The sequence below is a fragment of the Schistocerca nitens genome, chromosome 5 (assembly GCF_023898315.1).
Source record: "Schistocerca nitens isolate TAMUIC-IGC-003100 chromosome 5, iqSchNite1.1, whole genome shotgun sequence".
Lineage (NCBI taxonomy): Eukaryota > Metazoa > Arthropoda > Insecta > Orthoptera > Acrididae > Schistocerca > Schistocerca nitens.
Window position 1 is genome coordinate 44365947 of NC_064618.1, and position 27219 is coordinate 44393165.

General features: G+C 41.7%; 1 protein-coding gene across 1 annotated transcript in view; it reads left to right on the forward strand.

Annotated features, from left to right (window-relative positions):
* LOC126260270 (polyglutamylase complex subunit TTLL1-like) overlaps positions 1 to 26726 on the forward strand; it is a 73043-nt gene extending 46317 nt beyond the window's left edge. Inside the window, exons 6-8 of the mRNA XM_049957596.1 lie at positions 6220 to 6450; positions 16116 to 16225; positions 26609 to 26726. Of these exons, the coding sequence (XP_049813553.1) occupies positions 6220 to 6450; positions 16116 to 16225; positions 26609 to 26726 (459 nt within the window). The remainder of the gene's footprint in view (positions 1 to 6219; positions 6451 to 16115; positions 16226 to 26608) is intronic.
* The last annotated feature ends 493 nt before the right edge of the window (positions 26727 to 27219 follow it).

Genomic DNA, 27219 nt, shown 5'->3' on the forward strand with positions numbered 1-27219 from the left:
AATTAACACTTGCCTGTCCATGTAAAGTGTAAATTATGAATGTCGAAGTTAGAGAATGTACCTTCAAGAAGCATAATTGCTTGCTGCTGACTTCATTGTCCTTTGAACGCTGTGTTAAGATTCATTTCTTGTACACAATATGAGATAACAATAGTGAATGAACACCAGCACAAATATATGTACTCACCCCTGTAAGTGAAATGTAAAGGTACGACTTCCATCAACAATTCGTAGTAATTAAGCTGTCTTATAACTACCCTTTGCGTAGACCTCGGAACCGATAGAGGGGATATATTTGCTCGTATTCAATAGAGATTTACATTCGCATGTGACCGACCGCGGCTGAGAGTTCTGATTTTAACCTATTTAGTACCATTCAAATATATATTTATATATTGTCATGTACGTGCGTATCTTGGAAACCACTGTGTAGTGCGTGGCATAGGGTACTTAGCATTGTACCACGTCTTATAGTTTCTTCCCGTTGCAATCACGTATGGAGAGCGGATGAATAACTGCTTAAATGCCTAAGTGTGTGCTGTAATTAGTCTCATAGTTTCTTCATGAGCTATAATTAGGGGACTGAAGAACATTTATATATTTAAAATTTATTTTATCCATGGTGGGTCTTTGAACTCCATGACCGTTAAGGTTGTTGGTGAAGAACACAGCCAGCCACAAATACTTCGAAGATGGCTTATTTCAATGCCATAACCGGTTTCCAGCTGCCTTACCCATTATCATATGGCTAACGTTTCCGATTACATTTCTGGTTTTGTCAGCAGCATGTATTCGCTACTGAACTCCACCAAAAACAAGTTAATGAGGGACTGTGTACACTTTTATATGTTCCAGTGGGCAACATATTTTCTTTTCTTGTTCACTATGCCTTTTTCAGAACAATGTAAAAACTGTTGTAGTGCGAAAAGCTCACGTATTCTAAATAAACCGCTGTTGTTCGCAAACACTTCATAATGTTCTTCGCGTCAGATTGGGCCCGATACATGTACATTATGTTCGATATTTCTGTTCACAGTGCAAGGACCGTCTGATAAACAAAATCAGCTTATAAGGAACTGCAACTGAGCAAATGTGGAATCATTTTCAAGTAATCTGATAATAATTATCTGAAGACTAGACTTTCACACTCGGGCAAATTGAAACATAGACGAATCGGCTGTTCTTTAGTGCAGTGGCCTGAACGAATCGTTTCCAACCATGAAACTCAGGAAAATTGGCTCCACTGCACAGAATGAAAGACGAGCGCACAGGTTAAGCACCCAGAATCAACTAACTTTCATAAATGTGAAAATTTCGAGAGGACGCCCTAAAGTAACTAGAATAATGTGGAATATTTTCTTAAATGTTTACTCAAATTACTTTTTAGTCCTAAATTGATCTTAAATATGTATTAGTGGTTCATCAATGTCACTGTCTGATTTTTCTGATGTAAATACGATTTTTAATGAGTAATTTCTCATCCAAATAACCTGTGCTAACCATCACCAATGCCAGTGCCATTTCGACACAAAAATTTACTCCAATGCAACTTTCATTGTCAACAATTTTGAATATTTTCTATGGCTACAACTTAGTGGAAAAATACAGCCGTGGGCATATATTACGATACTTACTAATGTTAGTAACGTGAACAGCAATCGCTGCTTTAAGGAGCTAAAAGTAGCATCAACATCCTTGACTGAAATTAACACAATTCTAAAAATTCCAAAAAAAACGAAAGCTCTTGTGGGGTTGATGGAATTTCAAATAGAACCCAAAAATTTCCAACTTAATAAGTAATATCAATGGCGATACATGCAATGCATCAGTGGGATAGGGAATTTTTGCAGACAGGTTAAAATACGCCATTATTAAACCACTTCATAAGAAATATGACAAGGCAGAGTTAAACAACTATCGTCTAATTTCTTTCATGACTTTTTTCCCAAAATATTCGAAAAAGTAATGCACTGAAGAGCAGTCGCACATTTAAGTGGAAACAGTTTGGGTAGCATAAAATAGTTTGGATTCCAGAAAGGTTTATCGACTGAGAATGATATTTGTACATTCACTCATCAAATAGGGCAAGCGTTGAATAGTAATATATCGCCAGTTGGTATTTTTTGTGATCTCTCCAAGGCATTTTATTGGCTAGATCCTGATTCTCTCTTCGAAAAACTAGAATTTTATGGAACTGATGGCTTTAGACACCGCTAGTTCGAATCATACTTGACAAACAGGAATCGGAAACTTGTATTTAATAATTCAGACACTATCGAAAAGGTAGAACATTTTAGTGATTGGAGAATAAAACCATAAATCACGGAGAGTCGCACAGGGTTCAATTGTTGGTCCACCCCTATATCTCATATATATGAATGATCTTCCTCTTAACACTCAACAAGTAAAATTGGTAATTTATACAGATGATACTAATGTTATCATAAATCCCATTAGAGAGAAGCAATACAAGTGTTGGTGGATTTTACAAAGATTTACTAAGTTGTGTTCTGAGAAACAGACTCTCTCTAAATTTAAAAAAGAAAATACATTCAGTTCTGTACAACAAACACAGCCATACCAACAACAGCACATCAACAAGAGTCAGTAAGAAGAGTAGAATGCTCAAAATTCTTGGATGTACATACTGATGAAAAACTTGAACTGCCTGGAGCATATTACTGAGATTCTCAAACAGCTAAATTCAGCTAATTTAGCTCTTTGTATAATTGGTAATCTTGGAAACTAACGTATCATCCTCTTGATATATTTTGCATATTTCCACTGAATAATTTCATACAAAATAATTTTCTGGTTTAATTCATCACCTAGATAGAAAGTACTGATTGCACAAAAGCGAACAGTAAGAATAATATCTGTTGTACATCCACAAACTTCTTGTAGGTAACTCTTCGAGGAGTTAGGCATTTCAACTGCACCATCACAGGCACGTATTCGCTACTGAATTTCGCCATAAACAGTCCATCAAGTTGGAGAAGAATAGTGCTGTACATTCCTTCGACAGTAGAGGGAGAAATTGCCTTTATTACCTACTGTTTAGCCCCCGCTTCTTCGCTCGTGAGGACTGTATGGCCTGCAGAGACTTTTTTTCTTTTCATTTAGTCGAACGTACTTCTGACCAAAAAATAATTCTGGTTGCTGGAATCCAAAGTTTTTGTTTACCATGTCTTTTGCGTTCTTATGTAACTAACGGAGAACCACCAATGTTCATATATTTAATAAAATTTTTTTTAATGTAACGAAATATTTTCTTAAAATTTTTCATCCTCTATTGCACTCCGTTAGGGGATGAATTTCCAGAAACACTTAAAGACTTTTTGTGTTTGTAAGCGAGAAGTCAAATGCCACTTGTCATGTATGTAGCCTTACAAATCTGCTTTTAGTTCCTTAGTAATTATTTATTTGCAAAATAATTCAGCCACTATTTTATCCCCTTAGTGGTTCAATTTCCAAAATGCCAAAATACGTATTTTTTTATTTTGTGACTGAGAAACCAAATACTAATCTTTTTAGTTCTAGCTTCAAAATTCCCTTAATAGTGACATGCTTTCTAAAAGCCTTTCATCCCTTATTTCTCTGCATTATGAGCAGGATTTCTAACAATCCCTTCTTGTGCGATGAATACAGTATACGATCCACAGACCCTCTCCAAACTTGAAGTTCGTATCGTTATTGGTTTGGGCTAGACGATGACCAGCCCGCGAATTAATCTGATCCTATTACATTCCCTTAGGGGGTGAATTTCCAAAAACAGAGGCATGGGTATGTTTTATTACTAACAAAGAAGCCAGATGCAAATTTTCGTAGATTGAGCTTCAAAAATGTTTGCACAATGAAATATTTCGATAAAAACTTTCATCCCCCATTTCACCTCGATAGCAGCTGAATTTCCAAAAACACTGAAATATTTTTTTTTTATTTCTAACTGAAGCCAAATTTAAATTTTCATACATTTAGAATTAAAAATGCTTTTATAATGGAATATTTTCACAAAACGTCTCATACTGTATTTCGCCCCCATAGGGATTCAGTTTCCAGGAACAATGAAACACGTCTCCTTTTATTTGTAATAGAGAAGTCAAATATCAATGTTCACAGACATAGCTTTAATTATACATTAGTAGTTCTTAAATAACAAAGTATTATCAAATAAGGCTTTGACCCACTATTTCACCCTCATGGGATTACATTTCCAAAAATGCTGAAACATGTATTTCTTTATTTCTATTCGAGAAACCAGATACCAATTTTCATAGGCCTAACTTCAAAGTAGCCTTAACTGTGGCTTTTTCAAAAAACGTTTCATCCCCTGTTTCAACAACGTTGGGCCTAGAATTTAGGGAAAAAACCCTTCTTAAACGACGCCTTCAGTATAAGATGCACTCCTCCTCCAAATTTCAAGTTTCTGTCATTAGCGGTTTGGGTTCGGCGATGATAAGTGAGTCAGTCAGTGAGGACATTGCCCTCTATGCACAGAGGTTGTTAACGCTATCAGTGGACCAGAGAGGAGTTAAATATGCAGCAATAAAAGCTTTTGATCATTTTAACAATAACAGAAAATGACTGGCTAATTTAGAATCATTTCTCCTGGACAACTCTTTCTACTCCATTAACGAATTTCCACTTAAAAATTGACAGCACTAAAAATATACGAGGGTCACTCCAAAAGAAATGCATACTTTTTTTAATACATCTTTTATTCGACATGTTTGAAAGTTTTACAGTGTGTTGATACATCCTTTAGAACAATATTTTCATTTCTCCACATAATTTCCATCCCTCTCAACTGCCTTACGCCATCTTGGAACCAGCGCCTGTATACCCGCACGGTAAAATTCTGGACAAACGTGTTGGGGCCACTGTTTGGCAGCGTGCACAAGGGAGTCATCATCTTTAAATCTTGTTCAACGAAGAGAGTCTTTCAGTTTCCCAAATAGATGATAGTCACACGCACCCAAGTCATGACTGTAAGGCGGGTGTTTCAGTGTTGTCCATCCGAGTTTTGTGGTCGCTTCCATGGTTTTTTGACTGACACGTGGCCGTGCATTGTCGTGCAACAGCAAAACATCCGCCTTTTGCCGATGTGGTCGAACACGACTCAGTCGAGCTTGAACTTTCTTCAGTGTCGTCACATATGCTTCAGAATTTATGGTGGTTCCACTTGGCATGATGTCCACAAGCAAGAGTCCTTCGGAACCGAGAAACACCGTAGCCATAACTTTTCCAGCAGAAGGTGTGGTTTTAATTTTTTTTCTTATGTGGATTTGCATGATGCCACTCCATTGATTGCCTCTTCGTCATTGGTGAGAAGTGATGGAGCCATGTTTCATGACCTGTCACAGTTCTTCCAAGAAATTCGTCTCCACCACTCTCGTACTGTTCGAAAAGTTCGCTGCATACCGTTTTTCTTGTTTCTTTGTGAGCCACTGTCAACATCCTGGGAACCCACCTGGCACAAACCTTTTTTAACGCCAACGCTTTCACTATTCGGCAAACTCTTCCTTCCCCTATCCCAACGTAGCGTGACAATTCGTTCACTGTGATGCACCTGTCAACAGTCACCAATTCGTTAACTCTCTGCACATTGTCTGGAGTGTGTGCAGTACGAGGCCTGCCGCTGCGAGGACAATCCTCAATATTGCCGTGCCCGCTTTCATCACGTAACCTGCTTGCCCACCGACTAACTGTACTGCGATCGACAGCAGCATCTCCATACACCTTTTTCCACCTCTTGTGGATGTTTCCCACTGTCTCGTTTTCACAGCACAGGAATTCTATGATACCACGTTGCTTCTGACGAACGTCAAGTGTAGCAGCCATCTTGAAGACATGCTGTGGCGGCGCCATTCACGGGAACAGGTTTAACTAAGTTTGAAAACAAGCGGGAAGGATGTATCTACACACTGTAAAACTTTCACACATGCAGAATAAAACCTGCATTTTTACAGAAATAGTGTGCATTTCTTTTGGAGTGACCCTCGTACTTGTTTTTAGTGTAGTTGCGTGAGTTGGCATAAAATGGTAACCTGTTCATGAATGTTAACACTAATCAGGTATACATACCCTGTAAACTGACACGTTCCACATCATTTCCGTAAAGGAATCGTTAAAATTATGGAACATGAAACTAGCTAACTTACATCGTAAATTAAAAGTCACAAATGGCGGCAACCAGCCCCGGTGTCCGCTTGTCCGCAGACAGAGTACAAGGAGGGCCACGGCGGCAAGTGGGGGGTGGAGAACCTGCGCCTCTACCTGGAGGGCACTCGCGGCGCCGCCGTCACCCAGAAGCTCTTCGACGACATCTCGTGGCTGATCGTGCACTCGCTCAAGGCGGCGGTGCCCGTCATGGTCAACGACCGCCACTGCTTCGAGTGCTACGGCTACGACATCATCATCGACAAGAACCTCAAGCCGTGGCTCATAGAGGTGAACCGGCCATCCATCTTTGCCCTCGTCTTCTGATATAACCATTAAGGTTCTCTACTTATACCTGAAGCCTGTTCGTGCGCTGCTATGCTCTTTGAATATGGTGAATATACAGAGCTCAGGTCGCAAGATAGTACTGACTGAAGAAGTGATTTCTGTAAGTTGGAAGTCTTATACAAAGGGACTATATAAGGGAAATGAATTTGAGGACAGTGTTATAGAAATGGAAGAGGAGGTAAATGAGGATGAGATGGTAGATCTGAATCTGCGAGCACTGCATGACAGATGGCTGAAAGATCAAAGCTGATACAAGGCTGATGGAGTAGACTACATTCCCCCGGGTTATTGAGGTACTTGGAAAAGCTAGCCAAGGCAGAAATATTCCATCTGGTGTGCAAGACTTTTGAGTGAGGAAAAATAGACTCACACGTCAAGGAGAAACGTAATAATTTCAAAGATAGTTGGTACTGAGAGATGTGACTGCTACTGAACCATCAGCTTAATTATTCATATTTGCTAAATACTGACACATATTATTTACATAATGATGGAAAAATTGGTGGAAGCCGACCTTGGGAATGATCAGATTGGGTTCGTGAGAAGTGTAAAAACACACTGATCAGGTGACACTACGGCTTATCTTAGAATAAACCTCAAAAACCTATATTTATGGCATTTTTATACTTACAGAAAAATTTTTCAGTATTGTCTGGAAGACACTCTTTTCAGTTATGGACGTGGCATGAATAAAGTAGAGTGGAAGCTTGTTTACAACATGTAGGAAAGCTTATCAGCAGTTCTTAAGGCAAAGGACATGAAACGGAAGCAGTAGTTGAGAATATACTGAGACAAGATTGCTAGGTATCCCCTATGTCATCCAGTCTACGTATTAGGGAAGCACTGAAGGAAACCGAGGAGAAATCGGAAAGGGCATCAAAGTTCAGGGAGGAGATATGAAATAACGAAGGATTGCTGATAACATTGTAATTCTGTCACATCTGCACCTATGCGTATTAACCACCATTCTCTTCTCGCTTAAATGCTTGACATCGAACCACTTTCAGCTTCTTTCTCTGCCATCCTACTCTCGAATAACCAGTGGCAGAAATGAAACTTAAATCTTTCTGACCGAACTTCAATTCGTGAAGATGATTGTTTATCCATATGTACGCGGGAGTCAACGAAATACACCCAGTCCATCACATGTTACACTTCCAGCTTTCAACGAACATCTCTGCAACACAAACGTTCTCACTGCTATGTAGAGGCTCCTATTCCCCCAGGACAAAGGATGTCTTATGAATGAATGGAACATTCTGATTGGCTCTTAGTGAATTTACCTGCCAAATACTAAAGCTTCCATAGTGGGAGCACTGTCCGCCTTTTTTTTCTGCAGATGAGATGTTCAGTGGCCAAAAACTATTGGGTACAGATCGCCATATTGCACTGACGAGTAAACCCAGAAAAGTGGCCTACAGATTCTCAGATACGGAAAGACTCTTACTCAATCACTCTGCTCTGCCACTGAAGACAGGAGATTGAATACTAGAGCGTGAAACCGATCTCCTGACCAGCAATATATCACCATGTACCATATCAATGTAGCAAACATACAATTCGTATCCTGTGCCATACAAAATCGCCCCTTTTACATCATTGGTAAAGCTAACCGCCACCAGACACTCGTCATTTACCACAAAGACAGACAGGATAAGCACATGCACCGTAGGTATACTCCTCGCCGCACTGGATATTTTCTGCTAGGTCAGGCGGTCCTACACTCCAAATGCGTGACCGGAGCACCCTCAGCAGACCAAAGTCACTCTCTGAACTGTTCTACAAATTCGGGTTGGTCTCCCTTCGGCACAAAAGCGTTACTGCTTCTGGCCCCAACCTGCTTGTTTCCTTGCTTTCCTACACACATCTCCAGACTCTGGGATTACAAGAACATATGGAATTTCGCATGGTTTGCCAGAATATCATACCATTTTCTCGATATCAAGCACTTAGCAATATCGCTTGCATAGCAGTATCACTCATGCAACATAATTTCGAAGATGTAGTCTGGAAATGATTTCTCTAGAGACCAAAAACTTTAACGAGGTGGAGCGTGCTGTAAAGCACTGAATAACTAGAAACTTATCCAGTCTGCTTAGACCTTTACGTGAAAACTCGAAAACAGTAGAGGAAATTGATATTTCCATTTGCGAATACTACTATCAGTGACGTAACAGATTCGAAATCATAGCTATAATTTACAAAGTCAACTAAAGTGTTTCTCATGTCTAGAGAACCAGCAAATGTCTCTTCTACCTGTCTTCCACCTGCTAGATGCACAAACCACAGTCGCCGTTCTCTCAACTAAATAAAGGTGTTAAATAAGCAACCACACATCCATATTGAATCTTTTTAAATTTCCACACGATCACGAAAGCTGTCCAACACATACTAAATATTAGTTCGATATTTGGCTGCCTAAAGGACAACACGGTTAAGTCAGTTCCATTTCTGCATCCCAACAGGTCTCTCCTTTCAGAGAGCTCCTACCATTAGCCAGAAACGTGAATCATGCCATCGGCGCTGTGTGGCACACACACACAGTCAGAAAATCATTCTAGGTAACTGGTCACATATATATTTAATCCCAGTACTTACAATTAAATATTACAATCATGGTCTCAGTTGAACGACATTCAACAGTGAGTGAACTATCAGAAATACACCCTGCTGATAGGTGGGGCTCTGGAAACTGAAATATCTGTACCATTCTTATGACTTGACATACTCTTCCCTTTGCTATCACAGTATCCTTCCCCAAATCCATACCTTCCTTACGACTGAACATAGCCATTTAATTTACAAATATTGGAACAAAAACACATACTTTATAAGCTTGCTTGCTTGCTCTGAGCACTATGGGACTTAACACCTCAGGTCATCAGTCCCCTAGAACTTAGAACTACTTAAACCTAACTAACCTGAGGAGATCACACACATCCATGCCCGAGGCAGGATTCGAACCTGCGACCGTAGCGGTCGCGCGGTTCCCGACTGAAGCGCCTGGAACCGCTCGGCCACCAGCGGCCGGCGCTCTTTATAAGCCTGATGCTCAAGGCGAACTTATCACGCAACCCCTACTACTAAGTATAATACTTCGCCAATAACTTATTTCTGGCGATACGAAATAATACTGACCGAAAGTCAGTCTGCTTCTACAGATGCACACAAGTATTCATATTAAAAGCTATACTGGCTTTATAAATCGAGGTATGGCATTACCTCTGAATGAATTGGGTTTTTCCAGCCAAACACAGTGACACTGAATATAGACAGTGATCCTAGGAGTGTATTTTATCAGACCAGCAATGCAATTACACATGGCCCACAATGCAACCTCGTGATAAAATCCCTGAATTTTGAAAGTGATTCAGCTAAGGAACGTGGTATGAAACTGCTATTGGCAGATCTCTCATGTAGCCCCTAGATATTTCTCCAGTATTTGTAATGTATTCTGTCTCGATACCATGTCAGAGGTTCCATGATATATCCATTGGATTATTGGTGATGTTTGATTGAGAAGGCTCACAAACAATAGATATCACGGTGATTGAGGTCATAAGAAATGTACACAGGCTTCTCAGATCTCTAGTGATTCGCTATCCGCTAGAAACGATGTCTATGATTAGGCATCAAGACTTTCCATTCAACTACATACATGTGTTGGATCCGATGGAGAAGTCCTTCCGTGATTACAGACAGTCTGCTACAGTAAAATGGTTTTGGGTAGTCCCTACACATCTTGCAACTGCTGCCATTTCTGATGCTTAGTGCATGAGATCATTCCAATCTAAACTGGAACTGAGTATAAGTCAGAGGGAGCCATATCCACCACTTTCTGCAACATGCATAGAAATAGTGACCTGAGTTGGTGTGACAGGACCGTGATTTGACCATTCAGTGGAAGTGGGAAAAGTTGTCATAATTCTGCCAACAGCGTATGACATGTAAGGTCAGCGCTAAATGAAGCCTCCACGTGCAGCACTAGATAGTATAAAAGACAGTATGGGAACTGGGAGAAGGACGAGGATTTTGCTACTGCATTGTGGTGCTTCCCCAAACTAGATACAGATACTATAGTCCAAAGCACATCCATGTCCCTCAGGGCCCATTCACGTCTATCAGTCCAACATGCTATCTTCTGCAGCACTTTACAATATCCGAGAGGTCGACTTGGCTCTTATTTTACATAGCCATCTGACATCGGTATAACATTGAGAACCATTTAGATGGTGAGTCGCCATGCACCCATTTCACAGCAATGTGTCAGCCACACTGGGCAGGTAAGCATGTGTTCACAGCTAGACACAGCTCGCATGTCCCGTTAGGATCACTAGGGGGAAAGCAGTAGATGTTATTCTGGATCAGACTGCTATAGCACGGGCTGTGACATCAGCATCCATCGATAGAGGGGTATCGCGCCATCAATGGTGAACGCACATGCCCGGATTTGTCTCACGATGGGACTGGCATGATTGTGTCACCTGGCATGTGCACTTTAGAGTTCTGTAGGGGACCAGTTTGCTGATACGTCGTGGTTGACTATAGTTCGAAAGTGTTTTTATAAATGCACTGGGTGTTAGTGCAGTGCATTATATTCGGCTGCTTAAGCATTGTGAGCGTGTTGGCAGAGAGTTATATATGCATTATTTTGGTGATCTACGAGCTTTTTTCGTGTCTGTCACATTATTTTGTGAACAAGTCTATAGGCAGTGCAATAGATGATTTCGACAGTTGACAATCAGCAAGCGTGTTTGCAGCCTTTTACATACATTATTTTGACAATATGCGAGTTGTTTCCGTCTCTGCACATCAGTTTACTGCATTATTTCGGTGATTTACAAGTAGTTTATACGCGTGTAGACTGTGAATTGCGACCCCAAGTCATCTCAGAGCGTGTTTTGTATCAGTGTAATAAACTATGTGATATCCGTCCCTAAATAAATTGTTCCAAAATAAATAAAGTACACTCCTTCCACTCTCCAGCAACCCAGCACAAGTTCAGTTATTTTCCCGCGATTTTTCACGCTGACCGCCATAGGATGAAAGCACACTCTGGTGACAGTATTGTGTACTAAGGCAGTAGGATTCTGGACCTCATGGTGGACACACTGGATGGAGCTGCTGCCTAAAATTGTTTAAATAGAGACTGAAAATGAAGACTTACGTCCAACCTATCCACCAGCCCAGCACACGCTGAGACCTTTTCCCCTCCATTTTCTCTCCTGAACCACTACCTTGGATTACATCATGGAAGGGACAACAGTGCCTTCTGGTGGCAGTACTGTGTACTAGGCCAGTTGGACTCCGGACCTCATGGTGGACATAATGGATGGAGCTACTGCCTTAAATTGTTTTAAAAAAGCCTGAAAATAAAGACTTACATCCAATGTATCCACTAGCCCAGCTCAGGCTGAGTCCATTTCCCGCCATTTTCCCCCCTGGACCGGCATCTTGGATTACGTCAAAACATGGGCGATGGTGCCCTCGGGTGGCACTACTATATACTAGGTCAGTGGGACTCTGGACCTCGTGATGAATACACTGGATGGAGGTACTGACTCTAATTGTTTAAATAAGGACTGCCTGCCAAATAAAATCTTACATCCATCCTATCCAGCACAGGTTGAGTCCTTTTCCTACCAATTCCTAGGAAGAGGAGGCGGTTTGATAACTTAAGTTAGTGGAGGTAGCCCAAGTGCCCTTTTCTCCCGCTATTTTCTTAGATTAGCGGAGGTAGCTGCAGTGTGTTGCCTTGTCCTCCTGGAATTTGAACTTCCCGCCATTTTCTGTGGGAGTAGGAGAGGGTTAGAGGGGAAGTGATTAGGTTAGTGGAGGTAGTGCAATTGACCTATTTTTCCGCCAAAATTTGAACTTCCCACCATGCTGTTATTGATACGTTGCCATATCTATCGCCGCCAGCTAAGATCCGTCATTTTGAATAATTTTGGCAACATTGGAGAGTGGGGTGGTATGAAGATTGTTCTACTAGTAGTGTAGGCAGTCTCTTTGAGCGGATTTGCTGCATCTTTAAACAGATCCGCCAACAAAACTCAGTCTTTAGTTCTCCTTCCCCACAACATTTTCCATTGGATGGTTCCTGGTCATTTCGTTCGTAACTGTAATTTCGTTGAACTAACACCCTTTAAATTTGTGCAGTTCATCGTGCAACCAATATTCATTGGATTCCTTTTAGTATTCATGTGGATTCTTTTTAACACTCGTGTGTATACAGACATAATATCTAAGTCAGTTTGCAATTGATGTTGATACGCTGATGATTTTACTACGCAGGCAGTATCATCTGCAAACGACCTAAGAGCGCCGCTCAGATCGTGTCTGAAATCGGTTATGTGAATTAGGAACGGCAGAGGGCCTATCAGATTCTCTTGTGGAACGCCACATATTCTGTAATACTCGGTAGCTTTCTATCAATTACTGCTAACTGTGGCCTTTGTGATAGAGTGTCAGGAATCCACTTGCACAGCTGCGATGGGACTCCAAAGACAGACAGTGCAATTAGAAGCAGTTTGTGAGTAAACCTGGCAAAAGCCTCCTGGAAATCTAGAAACACTGAATCAGTTTTTGAACCCCAGCTGATAGCACTCATTACTTAGTGTGAATTAAGAGGCTGTTGTGTCTCACGAGATGGATGTTTTCTGAATCCGCACAGATATGTCAACAGGTCTTTTCTACGATTGAATTCATTATGTTCGCATACAATATTTTTCCAAAATCCTACTCCAGTTCAACGTCCGTAATTGTTCATTCGTGTAATCTTTGCAACTTTGAGTTACGACACGCCGGCCAATGTGGCCTAGCGGTTCTAGGCGATATAGTCTGGAACCGCGCGACCACTACGGTCGCAGGTTCGATTCCTGCCTCTGGCATGGACGTGTGTGATGTCCTTAGGTTAGGTAGGTTTATGTAGTTCTAAGTTTTAAGGGACTGATGACCTCAGATGTTCAGTCCCATAGTGCTCTGAGCCATTTGAACCAATTTTTTAGTTACGACAGTAAGGGTCACTCGTCGAGCGAGCGGTTATTCATGAAGTACTGCTACATATGGAGCTATTACGTCAGCAAACTCCGAAAGGAACATGTCTGGATAGGAAAATTTGCCTTTATTGCTTGATTCAAGTTACCTTGCAACTTTGAGGGTATCTACAACTATGTTACTCATGTTGGCGCCTGTTCATTCTTTGAATTCTGGAATATTTAAATTGATTAAGCTTACTTTGCTGCTCTGAGGTTATCTACTACTAAGTTACCCATGGTGGCGGCTGTTCCTGCATTCTGTTCTAGAATATTTACTGCGTCTTCTTTGGTGGAGGAATTCAGACAACCATGCTTAATTTCTCAGCTTTAGTGGCACTGTAGTCGGTAACATTACCGTTGCTAATCGTCCAGTGAAGGTATTGAGTCTTTTTTTGCCGCTGGTGTGTTCTACAGAGTTTCGTTATGGAAACCATTAAAAGTCAACGCTAAATCTGGAGCTTCAGTAAAACATCGCCAGTCTTATATGTTTTTCGTTATTTGAAGTCTGGCATGCTCTTTTCGTTGCTTCCGCAACAGAGTCCTTCCGCCTCTTATTAATTTTCCTTGTTACAAATCCCTTATTTGTCGCGAATACTATTCCGCTGAGTTTAAGTCACTGTCATCTAAGCTACATAGTTTGTTTGGAAAGTATGAAGGCTGTTTTATAGGAAAGCGTCAAGGGAATTTTTATCTATTTTTAAATAAATATATTTTGCGTTGGTTTTTGGTGAGTTTAGATTTTATGTCATTGAAGCTCCCTACAACGACCTTTTGGTCATTTATCACTGTATGCCCCAGGGAGCTCGCTATTTGCTCAGCATTACTTGTTTTTGAGAGATCATGCGTGTTATTGCAGCCATATACATTTCCAGTTTGCTCCTGAACTAATTGCTCAACTTGATTTTCGAAGGAAACATTTAGTGCCATTCCCGATGAAATGTAATGCCTACCACCGATTTTAAACATGTATTTTCGTCAATAAGGTGAGGTCAGATTGAAGTCACCACCAACTATATTTGTATAAATGAGCTTTTCGAAATGAGTCAAACATATTCCTTGATCCTTTCAGCAACTGTATTTCGTGAATTGAGGCTCGGTAAAAAGAACGACTTGTTACTTTATTACGGTTGTTAAGTGTAACCTCTACACATACTAGTTGACAGAATTTATCCACTTTAACGTCGCTACGAGATAAAGTACTTCTAACAGCAACAAACACATGTCCATCAGCTGAATGCAATCCATCACTTCTGAACACCGTTTAAGCTGATTCTTATATTATATTGTTGATTGCTTCTTCGTAAACTTATGGCTTGACTTTTTTCGAGTCCATAAATGTTTTATTTTTATCTGTTATTACTTTCATGTTGTAAGTTCATGTACTGACACGTTCCATGACCTTGGAGATTTGTTCCTCAATTTGGTCCAACGGAACTTGACGTGTAAATAAAATAAATAAAAAATACTACTCCAGACGTTCTCAAATAGGCACAGATACACCGACCTTGCTGGCGAAGTTATGGTTAGGAAAGTGCGAAGACAAGCAGCTGAAATTCTCGCCTTGTGCTGGTGGACATTATTTTGCTAAACTGTAAGCCCAGGATGGTTTGCCATGAAGACCAACAAAACGGGGCTTAGAATATTGTCAACACCGCCCCTATTGAAATGTTAAGCGATTCACCGATTACTCCAACTGGCTGCTTCGGGCCCAACTACACGTCATCTCTCAAATGCTGACATCTGCGTACATCGTTCATAAGCCTGTCTGTCAAGCATAGTTGCTGTCCAACTGAGTACATGGAATGATAATATGCAAAGACCTTACGCGCTGGTATCGACACGTGCCCTGTTTACTGTCCTTGCCAGCTACATAGTGAATTGCAATGCAATGTCATACTTTCATTCATCGGCCTCCAAAGTTAACAATTTTGCATTGTCTGTCGATATCTGTATGAATATCAATTTGTGACCAATTTGCATAACTCTTCCGTTGTGCGTCACTTTTTTCTTTCTATTTTATCTTGCGGAGTGTTTCGTGAAAAAGAGAAATTTGTTAACCTCCAATACAAAATAAAATGTTAGGATATCGTTCTGAAAGTAATTTCCTAGTTTGTAGCATTATACGGGAATTAAATGAGGAGGATAAGCTGTTCAGATGAGAAGGAGATATAAGATTTTGAAATGCACTATTACAGAAGAACTCTGAAGACTCAACGGATAGTTCAGATAACTGTTGGAAGGGCACCCAGTCGATTAGGGGAGTAAAGAAATTTAGAGCACAACTGACAAAGAGAACGAGTCGTTTGACCGGATACGTCATGAGGTATAAAGAAATCGTTAATCTGGTAGTGAAGAAACCTGTGGAGGGGAGAGGGAGGCTAACACTTGACTATTGTTAGCTGATTCCAGTGGATTTAGTTCCTGGTAAGTATGCAGAGTTGAATAGGCTTGCACAGAACGGAGTAGAGTGCAAAGCTGCAACAAACCAGTCTTATGACTGAAGACAACGTGCAGTCTGCCTTGCCTCACACATACAGTAGTCATAAGCTTGTTGTGTTTCTTCTGTTACAGATTAACGCTTCACCTTCTATGACATCAACAACTATTAAAGACCGCATCCTTAAAACGAAGCTGATAGACAACATTTTAAACGTCGTTCTGCCCCCCGACGGCTTCCCGAGGTGAGTACGTGACTTCAACAGTCAAAAATTAACTGCGTGTTTTACTTTCGGACAGTTGACTAACACTTTTGTACTCTCTAAGACTGCAGATGTGTGTGCTAGTTGCGTTTATGTGTGTGTGTGTGTGTGTGTGTGTGTGTGTGCGTGTGTGTGTGTGTGTGTCTACTGCTGACAAAGGCCTTAATCGCCGAAAGCTTTAATTATGTGAATCTTTTTATTGTGCCTATCGCGACTCAGCATCTCCGCTAAATGGTAGCCACTTTCGTTCTCTGGTATCCCACGTGATTTCCACGAGTGACGAGCCAGTACAGACAGATTTGGAAAACGGAGGAACGTTAAGCCGACCCATTCACTTTCGGCATTACCACCTACGGCGTTAACCCTGTACTCTGCGTAGATCTTCTGGCTAAATCTTCAAAGTTTGCAGCTTTTCTCTTGCTTCTTACCTCTCCAATCATCCTTCTCCTTTGAGAATTTCAAAACCCGACGTCTTTTCCTTTTATGATTTGTAAGTCACTGCAACAGTGCCCTTATGATAATTTTCTGCCAATTTCTTCCACTGTGTCACTACTTTAGCTCTCCTTGCCACATTACAGCGTCCAACTATTACCACAAAAATGTCTTCTTTCCACAAAATAGCACTCATTTCACCCGTAATAGTCAGTCATTCCCATCTTGACACTTGAATCTCCTCTGTTCAACTGTCCGTACATGATAATTCGATTCTCCTTTCCACCTGTAACAGTCCATTCGTTACCACGAAGAAAAACAACTTCTCCGCACAATACAGCTTCCCACTCCACTATTAAACTGAGATGTTACTTCTGTCCATCTTTACACATCAGCATCCTCTCCTCAGTTGCCATTTCTGCGATAAAGTTTAAAAACATTAACTTTCAGTTATGGCAACAAAGCACTCTCTGCATCGTTGACATAACCTAAACTACATAAAACATGGAATAAATGGATTCATATAACATTCACCTCCGATCTGTATGTAAATACAACTGAAGACCAAAAGACGCACTACGATGCAATTATTCGAAGGGGTCGGAAATCGGTACACGTTATGTAAGCATACAGGCAAGCAAATGATCGCAGCATGTCATTCTCAATGGAGAGAAGCCTTCAGAAGTAAGAGTGATTTCAGGTGTGCCGCAGGGGAGTGTCGTAGGACCGTTGCTATTCACAATATATATGAATGAACTTGTGGATAACATCGGAAGTTCACTGAGGCTTTTTGCGGATTATGCTGTAGTATATCGAGAGGTTGCAACAATGGAAAATTGTACTGAAATGCAGGAGGGTCTGCAACGAATTGACGCATGGTGGAGGAAACGGCAATTGAATCTCAATGTAGGCAAGTGTAATGTGCTGCGAATACATAGAAAAAAAGATCCTTTATCATTTAGCTACAATATAGCAGGTCAGCAACTGGAAGCAGTTAATGTCATAAATTATCTGGGTGTATGCATTAGGAGTGATTTAAAATGGAATGACCATATAAAATTAATCGTCGGTAATGCAGATGACATATTGAGATTCATTGGAAGAATCCTAAGGAAATGCAATCCGTAAACAAAGGAAGTAGGTTACAGTACACTTGTTCGCCCACTGCTTGAATACAGTTCACCGGTGTGGGATCCGTACCAGATAGGGTTGATAAAAGAGATAGAGAAGATCCAACGGAGAGCAGCGCGCTTCGTTACAGGATCATTTAGTAATCGTGAAAGCGTTACGGAGATGGCAGATAAACTCCAGTGTAAGAGTCTGCAAGAGAGACGCTCAGTAGGTCGGTAGGAGCTTTTATTGAAGTTCCGAGAACATACCTTCACCGAGGAGTCAAGAAGTATATTGCTCCCTCCTACGTGTATCTCGCGAAGAGACCATGAGGATAAAATCAGAGAGATTAGAGCCCACACAGAAGCATGCCGACAATCTTTCTTTCCACAAACAATACGAGACTGGAATAGAAGGGAGAACCGATAGAGGTTCTCAAGGTACCCTCCGGAACACACCGTCAGGTGGCTTGTGGAGTGTGGATGTAGATGTAGATGACTGCAAGTACAGAGATTGCATGATTCTTCCAAGAGAAGGAGATTCACAAATTGAGCAAGTCAGTGACGTGTTCATCGACCTCTCGCTCTTCCTCTAGGAGTTATTCTACTTGGCACTAATTGATAGTATCGTTGGATGTCATCCTGAGGCATATCGTGCCGATTTCTGTCCAATTGGCGCGTTAGATCTTAAAAATCCCGAAGTGGTAGGAGGGACCTATAATGCTCCAAACGTTCTCAATTGTGGACAGATCCGGCGAACTTACTGGAGAAGATACGGTTTGGCAAGCACGAAGACAGGCAATTGGAACTCTCGCCGTTTGCGGGCGGGCGTCACAGGATGACTTGCCATGAAGGACAACAAAACGGGGCATAGAATATCCTAGACGTATCGCTGTGCAGTAAGGATGCCGCGGACGACAACCAAAGGGTTTCTGCTACGAAAAGAAAGGGCATCCCAAACCATCACTCTTGGTTGTCAGGCCGTATGATGGGTGAGAGCCAGGCTTGTAGCCCACTGCTGTCCGGGGCACAATGCAAGGTGAGACTCATCAGCGAAGAAAGTTTTACTCCAGTCATTGAGATTCCAGGCGGAAGACATGATTGGAGACACCCCAGACAGAGGTGGGATACCAAAATGACAGTTGTCCTCAATACGACCCGACAACGACGAATGAAGTTCTGGGAAGCCGTTTCGTTTCGTAACATGATCTCTTTGGCCGTCATCTGTGGCACCTTTAACATCACAGCGATACGCCAACAACATTCTACGTCCCGGTTTGTTGGCCTTTCATGCCAACCCAACCTGGGCTTACATTTCAGCTAGATAATGCCGCCCACAAACGCCGAGAGTTTCTACTGCTTCCCTTCGCGCTTGTTAAACCCTACCTTGGCGGGCAAGGTCGCCCTGATACCTCCCTAGGTGAAAACGTTTGGAGCATTACGGGCGGGGCTCTACGACCAGCTCGGAATTTGGACGACCTAACGCGCCATTTGCCCAGAATTCCGCAAGATATTCACAGGAAGCATATCAAACAGCTCTGTCAGTCAGTGCCAAGCCGAGTTACTGCTTGCATAAGGACCTGGAGCGGACCAAAGCGAAACTGACTTGCTCCATTGCGAAACTCTTTGTCCTGAATAAATCGTCCAATTGTTCTGCAACTGTAATCATTTGTTTGTCCGTATATGTTCATCACATCTACCGAATTCCACTCCATTCCGTTAATTCCTTCGTGGTCCGTCGTTTTTCTGCCTCACAGTGGATATTAAAAGTTATATAGATACCGATTTATTAAATCAACATCAGATACATTCTCCGTCTTTCAAAATAATATGAAATAAATTATGAGGAGGAACTGAACTGAAAGGCAAAAAATAATAAAAAAAAATAATTAAGAGACAACTCGATTAAAAGAAGTGATCCGTTGACGGGACACATCCTGACGCATCAAGTAACAGGGAAGTGTGGGACGTATAAATTATAGAAAGAGAGATGGGGATGAACACGATAAAGGGGTCAAAACGGATGGAGGCAGCAGTAGGTACTTGGAGATGAAGAGCCTTGTACAGATTAGACAAACGTGCACAACTCCACAGATCCAGTCTTTGAACTAAAGACCACAACAACAATAATAACAATAACAATTTTGCGGTGCCATGTGCTGTTGTTGATTAAATAATAACAAGAATCTAACATTGTTGGCAATTTGCTTTAACCACGTGAATTGACCACATTTTGCAAAATTATAAATAAATTTGAATTCTACCGAAATAAACTTAACCACTATGACCCCATCTTTTTTTTTATATAAATGTTAATAAATCCAAACCCCCCTGCGGCACATTTTGTAGTGACTACATCCCGAAGTTAATACGCAGAGCGTCAAACTTACGCTGCCTTATCTGTTCACTGCATTTATCTATGATTATTATTAGACTTTTGTTTTGTTGAATTATTGCAAATTAATTCCAGAAAACTTAAACTGTGCCTAGATGCGTTTTTCCAGCCCAGTATAGCTGCTGGCATTTTAGCCTTTTAACAAAAGATTTAAAGTTCCCATCAGGTATCTCTGTCCAGCATTGCTGCTCATCGCAGAATCTGCATTTTGTTTAATGGAACATGACAAAGAGCAATTGCTTACTGTGACGCAGTGCACTGTTTAGTGTGTTTGAAGGTGCATAACAAGGTGTAACAATGATATTAGCACGATATACACTGTTGAGGTGAAACCTTATGACCACCTTCCGAACTCAGTACAGCAGCGATTCTGCGTGCCATTGTTACGACAAGTCCAACGTAGGTTTTTGGGAGTATGTGGCACCAGATGTTTATGCGTAGTTTACGCAATTCCCAGATACTTCCGTCGGATTAAAATGAGGCTAATTCACTTTCAAAGACATGAACATGAATTCACCTCCATGCGCCTCATACAACTGACACACGAATCGGGCCTTTGATGAGAACAGTGATCCAGCTTCTAATCTCCCCCCTCCTTCCTAATTCCAGTTATTGTCCACAATGAGCAAAGTCTTTTATGAAGAACTCGTGAAGAGCGAAGATTACAAGAAACTTTCTAGTTTACTTAGCTTTTCGTGTAGGGTTAGCTCCACTTCTTCTTGCCTAGGAGTCTTATTCTTGAAGCTGAAATTCTCACTTTTTTGGTCGAATTGATCCAAATAACTTTGAAGACTGTTGCACAATTTTTGTTGTTACGTTATTATATTTTGTCACATTTTACTATATCGTACAGTCTTTTGAATTTTAACATTAACAAAGCCTAAATTACATTGTTTGCCCAAAATACAAAAATATGTCCGATCACATCAGAGGCATGCTTACTAGTGTCTCACTCAGCGAAAAGAACAGTATTAAAGGATTTACAAGCGTTCTTGAGAAATGAATTTCTATTAGTTTCGATTATTATTTTATAAGTGACTCCAGAAATAAACATAGTAAACAGTACTAGATTGCGTAATTAATGGTATAAATTTTAAGTGTGCCAAATAATTCGTAATTTCAAATGTTTCTAAAAAATTCAGAGCTAGTTCTTATCGATTGTAACATCGAAAAGGAAGTAATTCCTTTTCATAAATTGTAGCTTGAAATACAGCATATAGTGTATAGAATTATATGAAAGTTTTCAGCATGGCAGATGAGATAATACTGACCCATGTAAAATTAGAAAAATAACACTGGTATCTACAACTAATGTTGAGGAGAATTAATGCTTTATGATGATGTTCCGTTACAGACAGAAAGATGCCATCGCTGCCGGGGATGACACCGAACATGAAGGAATTCTGGTGGTCGGTAATAATGTTCACGTTGTCCTCAGATATCGTGGTGCGTTGGATTACTACCACGGGGTTACTACCCCTCAAAGCATAATGGTGCCCACTCTGGGTGCGCGTCTGTTGCGCGCTACATGTCTCGAACAGCCGTTCGGTGTATGATGGCGTATCCAGACACCACAATCGACCAAGTGTAACGAGAAACGTGACTCTACCGACACCTTTTCATTGACGTTACTTCATTTTTCTGTCATTATTCTTCTGACTTGTTTGAGGCGTTTTTCTCTCCTGTGCCATCCTTTTTACTTCAGAATAGCAGCCCACGATCTCAATTATATGCTGGATGTATTAAAACCCTCCTCTACAACTTTTATCTTCTGCAGCTCTCTAATACCTCGGAAGTCTTAACGGATGTCCCGTCATCCTGTCCCTTCTTCTTGTCAATGTTTTCCATATATTCCTTTCCTCGTGGATTCTGCGGAGAACCTCCTCATTCCTTACCATACCAGTCCACCTAATTTTCAGCACTGGTCTGTAGCACCACATCGCAAATGTTCCGATTCACTTGCGCTATGATTTTCGCACAGACCGTGTTTCACTGTCACACAACGCTGTGCGCCAAACATACATTCTAAGAAATTTATTCATCAAATTAAGAACAATGTTTGACAGCAGTAGACATCTCTTGACCCGAAACGCTCTTTTTGCGAGGGCTGGTCCGCATTTTATGTCCTCCTTCCTCCGTCCCTCGCGGGTTGTTTTTGATACCTGTGGTATCGGCAGCTGTCTGATCGACCGCTCTTTCAAACACGCGTGTGGCCAGTTACGCCGTCGCTCTTCCTACAGCCGCCACCGTGGCAGGAAAGCACTGCCACGAACGATTAGGCCGCTGCCGGTAAGATAGAAGCTTACCCCCTCCGGAGCTCCAATCATGGACTGAGTTCATTTGGTGTGTTTACCAACTGAATGACACTTGCAGACTTTCAAAGTGGTCAGGACTTAACATCATATGAATAGACACTGTATTGATGAGAGACAGATTTATAAATCTTTTATATCTATAGACGTTTCAGCATTCAGTGTTACTGAAAGTAAGTATTGCTGAAAATGCAGCAACAAAGTTATGTATTGTTTTTACTATTTGACATTATGTGTAGAATAGACTGACTTAAATCAGAGAAATAGTATCGGCAGCAATTGATTTAAACCAAATAAATTTTGGAACATATATTTTGTTCGAACATTATGAATTACCTCGAAGAAAACGCTCTATTGACACACAGTCAACATGGGCTTAGAAAACATCGTTTCTGTGAAACACGACTAGCTCTTTATTCACGTGAAGTGTTGAGTGCTATTGACGGGGATTTCAGATCGATTCCGTTATTCTGGATTTCCGAAAGGGTTTTGACACGGTTCCACACAAGCGGCTCCTAGTTAAATTGCGTGCTTATTGAATATCGTCTCATTATGTGACTGGATTCGTCATTTCCTGTCAGAGACGTCACAGTTCGTAGTAACTGATGGAAAGTCATAGAGTAAAACAGAAGTGATTTCTGGCGTTCCCCAAGGTAGTGTTATAGGCCCTTTGCTGTTCCTTACGTATACAAACGATTTGGGAGACAATCTGAGCAGCCGTCGTCGGTTGTTTGCAGATGACGCTACGTTCATTGACTAATAAAGTCACCGGAAGATCAAAACAAACTGCAAAACGATTTAGAAAAGATACCTGAATGGTGCGAAAACTGGCAGTTCACTCTAAATAACGAAAAGTTTGAAGTCATCCAAGTCAGTGCTAAAAGGAACTCGTTAAACCTCGGTTACATGATAAATCAGTCTAATCTAAACGCCGTTAATTCAACTAAATACCTAGGTATTGCAATTACGAACAACTCAAATTGGAAGCAACACATAGAAAATGTTGTGGGGAAGGGTAACTAAAGACTGCGTTTTATTGGCAGGATACTTAGAAAATGTAACGGACCTACTAAGGAGACTGCCTACACTACGCCTGTCCGTCCTCTTTTAGAATACTGCTGCGCGGTGTGGGATCCTTACCACATAGGACTGGCGGAGTACATCGAAACGTTCCAAGAAAGGCAGCACGTTTTGCATTATCGCGAAATGTGGGAGAGACTGTCACATAAATGATACAGGACTTGGGCTGGACATCATTCAAAGAAAGGCGTTTTTCGTTGCGACGGGATCTTCTAACGAAATTACAATCACCAACTTCCTCCTCCGAATGCGAAAATATTTAGTTGACACCGATCTATATAGGGCGGAACGATTACCACGATAAAGTAAGGGAAACCACAGCTCGTACGGAAAGATACAGGTGTTCATTTTTTCCGCGAGCTGTACGAGTTAGAAAGATATAATAGAGATATAATAGAGAATTGTGAAGGTGGTTCTATGAATCCTCTGCCAGACACTTAAATGTGATTTGCAGCGTATCTAAGTAGATGTAGACGTGGATTCAAATCCTCTGTTGATAAACATCTTCTCACTCCTGTATCCACTACAGAAGCACACAGCGCGTGAGTAGGACACAACACTACATATCTATCAGAATCCTTCACTTCGCCTATTTCGTTAACCCCAATTCTGATGTTAACTTTCTTGTTGTAGTCATTTCTGCTGCTTCTCATTAATTTCTGTTTTTCTTTTATTTACTCTCAATCCATAATCTCTACTCATTAGATTTTTATCCCTTTCAACATATCCTGTAACTGCTCTTCACTTTCACTGAAGATAGCAATGTCATCAACGAATCTGACGACTGATACCCTTTCACCGTGAATTTTAATCTCACTTTTTATCGTTGCTTTTATTTCCGTCATTGCTTCTTCGATGTGCAGATCGAACAGTAGAGGCGAGAGACTACATCCCCGTCTTACAACATTTCTAATCCGAGCACTTCGTTCTTCGTCTTGTAGTCTTATTTTTCCGTCTTGGTTCTTGATCGCGTTGTACGAGGGTTGGAACTTTAATACTGGCAACTATTTATTTACAGCTCGTACAAAATAGATACGTGTTTCAAAGTTTTGCTTACCTTCAAAGTAGTCACCTCGCATTGTGTATAACCCGTTTTCAGCGATGTGGAAGTCGTAGGATACTCTTAGCAGTGCCAGTTGTGTTGACAGTTCGAGAGGCGCGGTGTACTGCCCGACGAATTTGTAGCAGTTCTGAAGCGAATGCCGTGAAGTGTTTCCTTGGTGCAGAAATGGAGTTGAGCTCATTAGGGCTTAAGTCAGGGGAGTGCAGTAGGTGGTATTGTACTTAGCAGTCCCATCAGTCAAACATATCAGTAACAGCTTGCACTGTACGTGCTTGAGCATTGTCCTGCAAAATGATGGTCAGGTACTGCAGAAAGTGCTATCACTTCGGTCTCTATGCTAGCACTGCTAAGAGTGTCCTACGACTTCCACATCACTGACAACGGGCGATACACAATGCTGGTGACTACTTTGAAGGTCAGTAAAACTTTGAAACACGTATCTGTTTTGTACGAGCTGTAAATAAATGGTTGCCACTATTAAAGTTCCAACCATCGTTGCCGGCCGTGGTGGCCGAGGGGTTCTAGGAGCTTCAGTCTGGAACCGCACGACCGCTACGGTCGCAGGTTCGAATCCTGCCTCTGACATGGATGTATGTGATGTCCTTAGGTTAGTTAGGTTTAAGTAGTTCTAAGTTCTAGGGGACTGATGACCTCAGAAGTTAAGTCCCATAGTACTCAGAGCCATTTGAACCAACCATCATTTATTAGCTATCTTTCCCTATAGTTTACCGACGTTTCTCTCGGAATTTCGAACACCTTGCCTCATTTGACACTATCGAATGCTGTTTCCAGGTCGACAGAGGCTGTCCATTGAGACAAGGTCCACTCTCGGTGTTGCGTGCGCAGCCCGATGTCGTTGGGTCAACCTGGGAACAGACACGGTGGTGTCTGCTGTAGAGACCCATTACCAACGATGTCCGCTGAACGGTGGGCTCCGAAATTAATATGCTTGCACAAGCACTGTACTTTGTCGTCAGTTCTGTCACATGCCGCCGCCTATCCTACTTTTCACAGTAAGAAAGCCTCCGGCATCCCCCTCCTGTGGCGAGGCGTGTGGCGTCCAACACATTTTCAGATACTCGTTGCTTCACTCTCCTGCAACGACTTTCCATAGATGCTCACGACAGTAAGAGGTAAACAGTCAACCAGTCTCTTCATTTGCGAGATTCTCGCTCCCAGGCGCCGTGCATTAGCAATCTGCCCTTTATCAAAGCCGCTAATGTCAATGGATGGGCCCATTTTGTACTAGTTTCGTCACTAGAAACAGGTCAAGGTTTGCACTTGGAATGCTGCTGAATTCTTGGCTTCTATCGGGGCCCACAAAGATTAGGATCTGCTGAACAGCTATACAACCTATCGTCCTATTTGGGAATAGAGATCTGGACTAAGACGCAGAAGACAGAAAGGAAACGCCTGACATTTTAGAATGCTGTTATGAGACATAGTATTTGGTCAGTCAAGGATGGAGAACGAGGAGAAAAAGGAAACATTGCGTATTCCAACAGATATACAAGTCTCTCGACATTGTGGCCGTGATCGGAGAGAGGAAGCTGACGTAGGACAGGCACGTTCTGCAGCGAGGTCAGATTACCAGGCAGGTGTTGGAGGAAGACATCAGAGGCAACAGTCCGAGAGGAAGACCACGGCTGAGGTGGATTGATGGGATCAGAGAAGTTATGTGCAAGATGGAACTAACTGGAGAGGACGTCATGGACCAAGGAAGATAGGGGAGGTCGAAAACCGGCTGCAATTTGTGTGGCCATCCTAGTAGTAAACTATTACTAGAATGATTACCTCTGCGTCATATATATATGGTCCTTACTACGTCACTTTCGGTGGGGGGTGGTAATAATGCTTTGGCTCACCAGGTAAGACACGTACGCCATAGAATTTGTAGGGTGTGCAATTGAAAAGTGTGCCCACGTAACGATGTATTTTGCTGAGAGAGCTGTGTCGTGTTGTGTCGCGGTGCAGCGCCCGCTGGAACAAGGTGCCGAACGCCAAGGCCCTGGGGGAGTTCGAGCTGCTGCTGGACGAGGAGCTGGCGGCGGTGCACGAGCGCGCCTACTGCTCTCCCAGGGCGGGCCGCTGACCCGCCGGCGACGCCCCCCGCCGCCGCTGCCAACCACCCCACTGCCTCGCACTGCGACCACGCGTCGGGTGCAACGCATCCGGCGTCTGCCTGTCCCCGTTTGATGAAAATCTGAAAATCAAGAGACAAATGCAGTATTGGAATCGTTTTGTGTTGTTAAATACTAACAATGACACTGTTTCCGTACCGCCAATCTAAATGCCAAGTCGTTAAAACACAAACGTTTCATACACGCCGCATGTAGTTAGCAAAATTATCATGTTACAGTAAAGATTTTTGTGCTCTTCTCTTTTTAGGAACTGTTTCCATTACATTTGTAGATTTGAAAGCCTGCTGTATTGTTCAGAAATTATTCCAAATGATCAATTGAAATACACTATTGGCCATTAAAAATTGCTACACCACGAACACGGCGTGCTACAGACGCGAAATTTAACCGAGAGGGAGAAGGTGCTGTGATATAGAAATGATTAGCTTTTCAGAGCATACACAC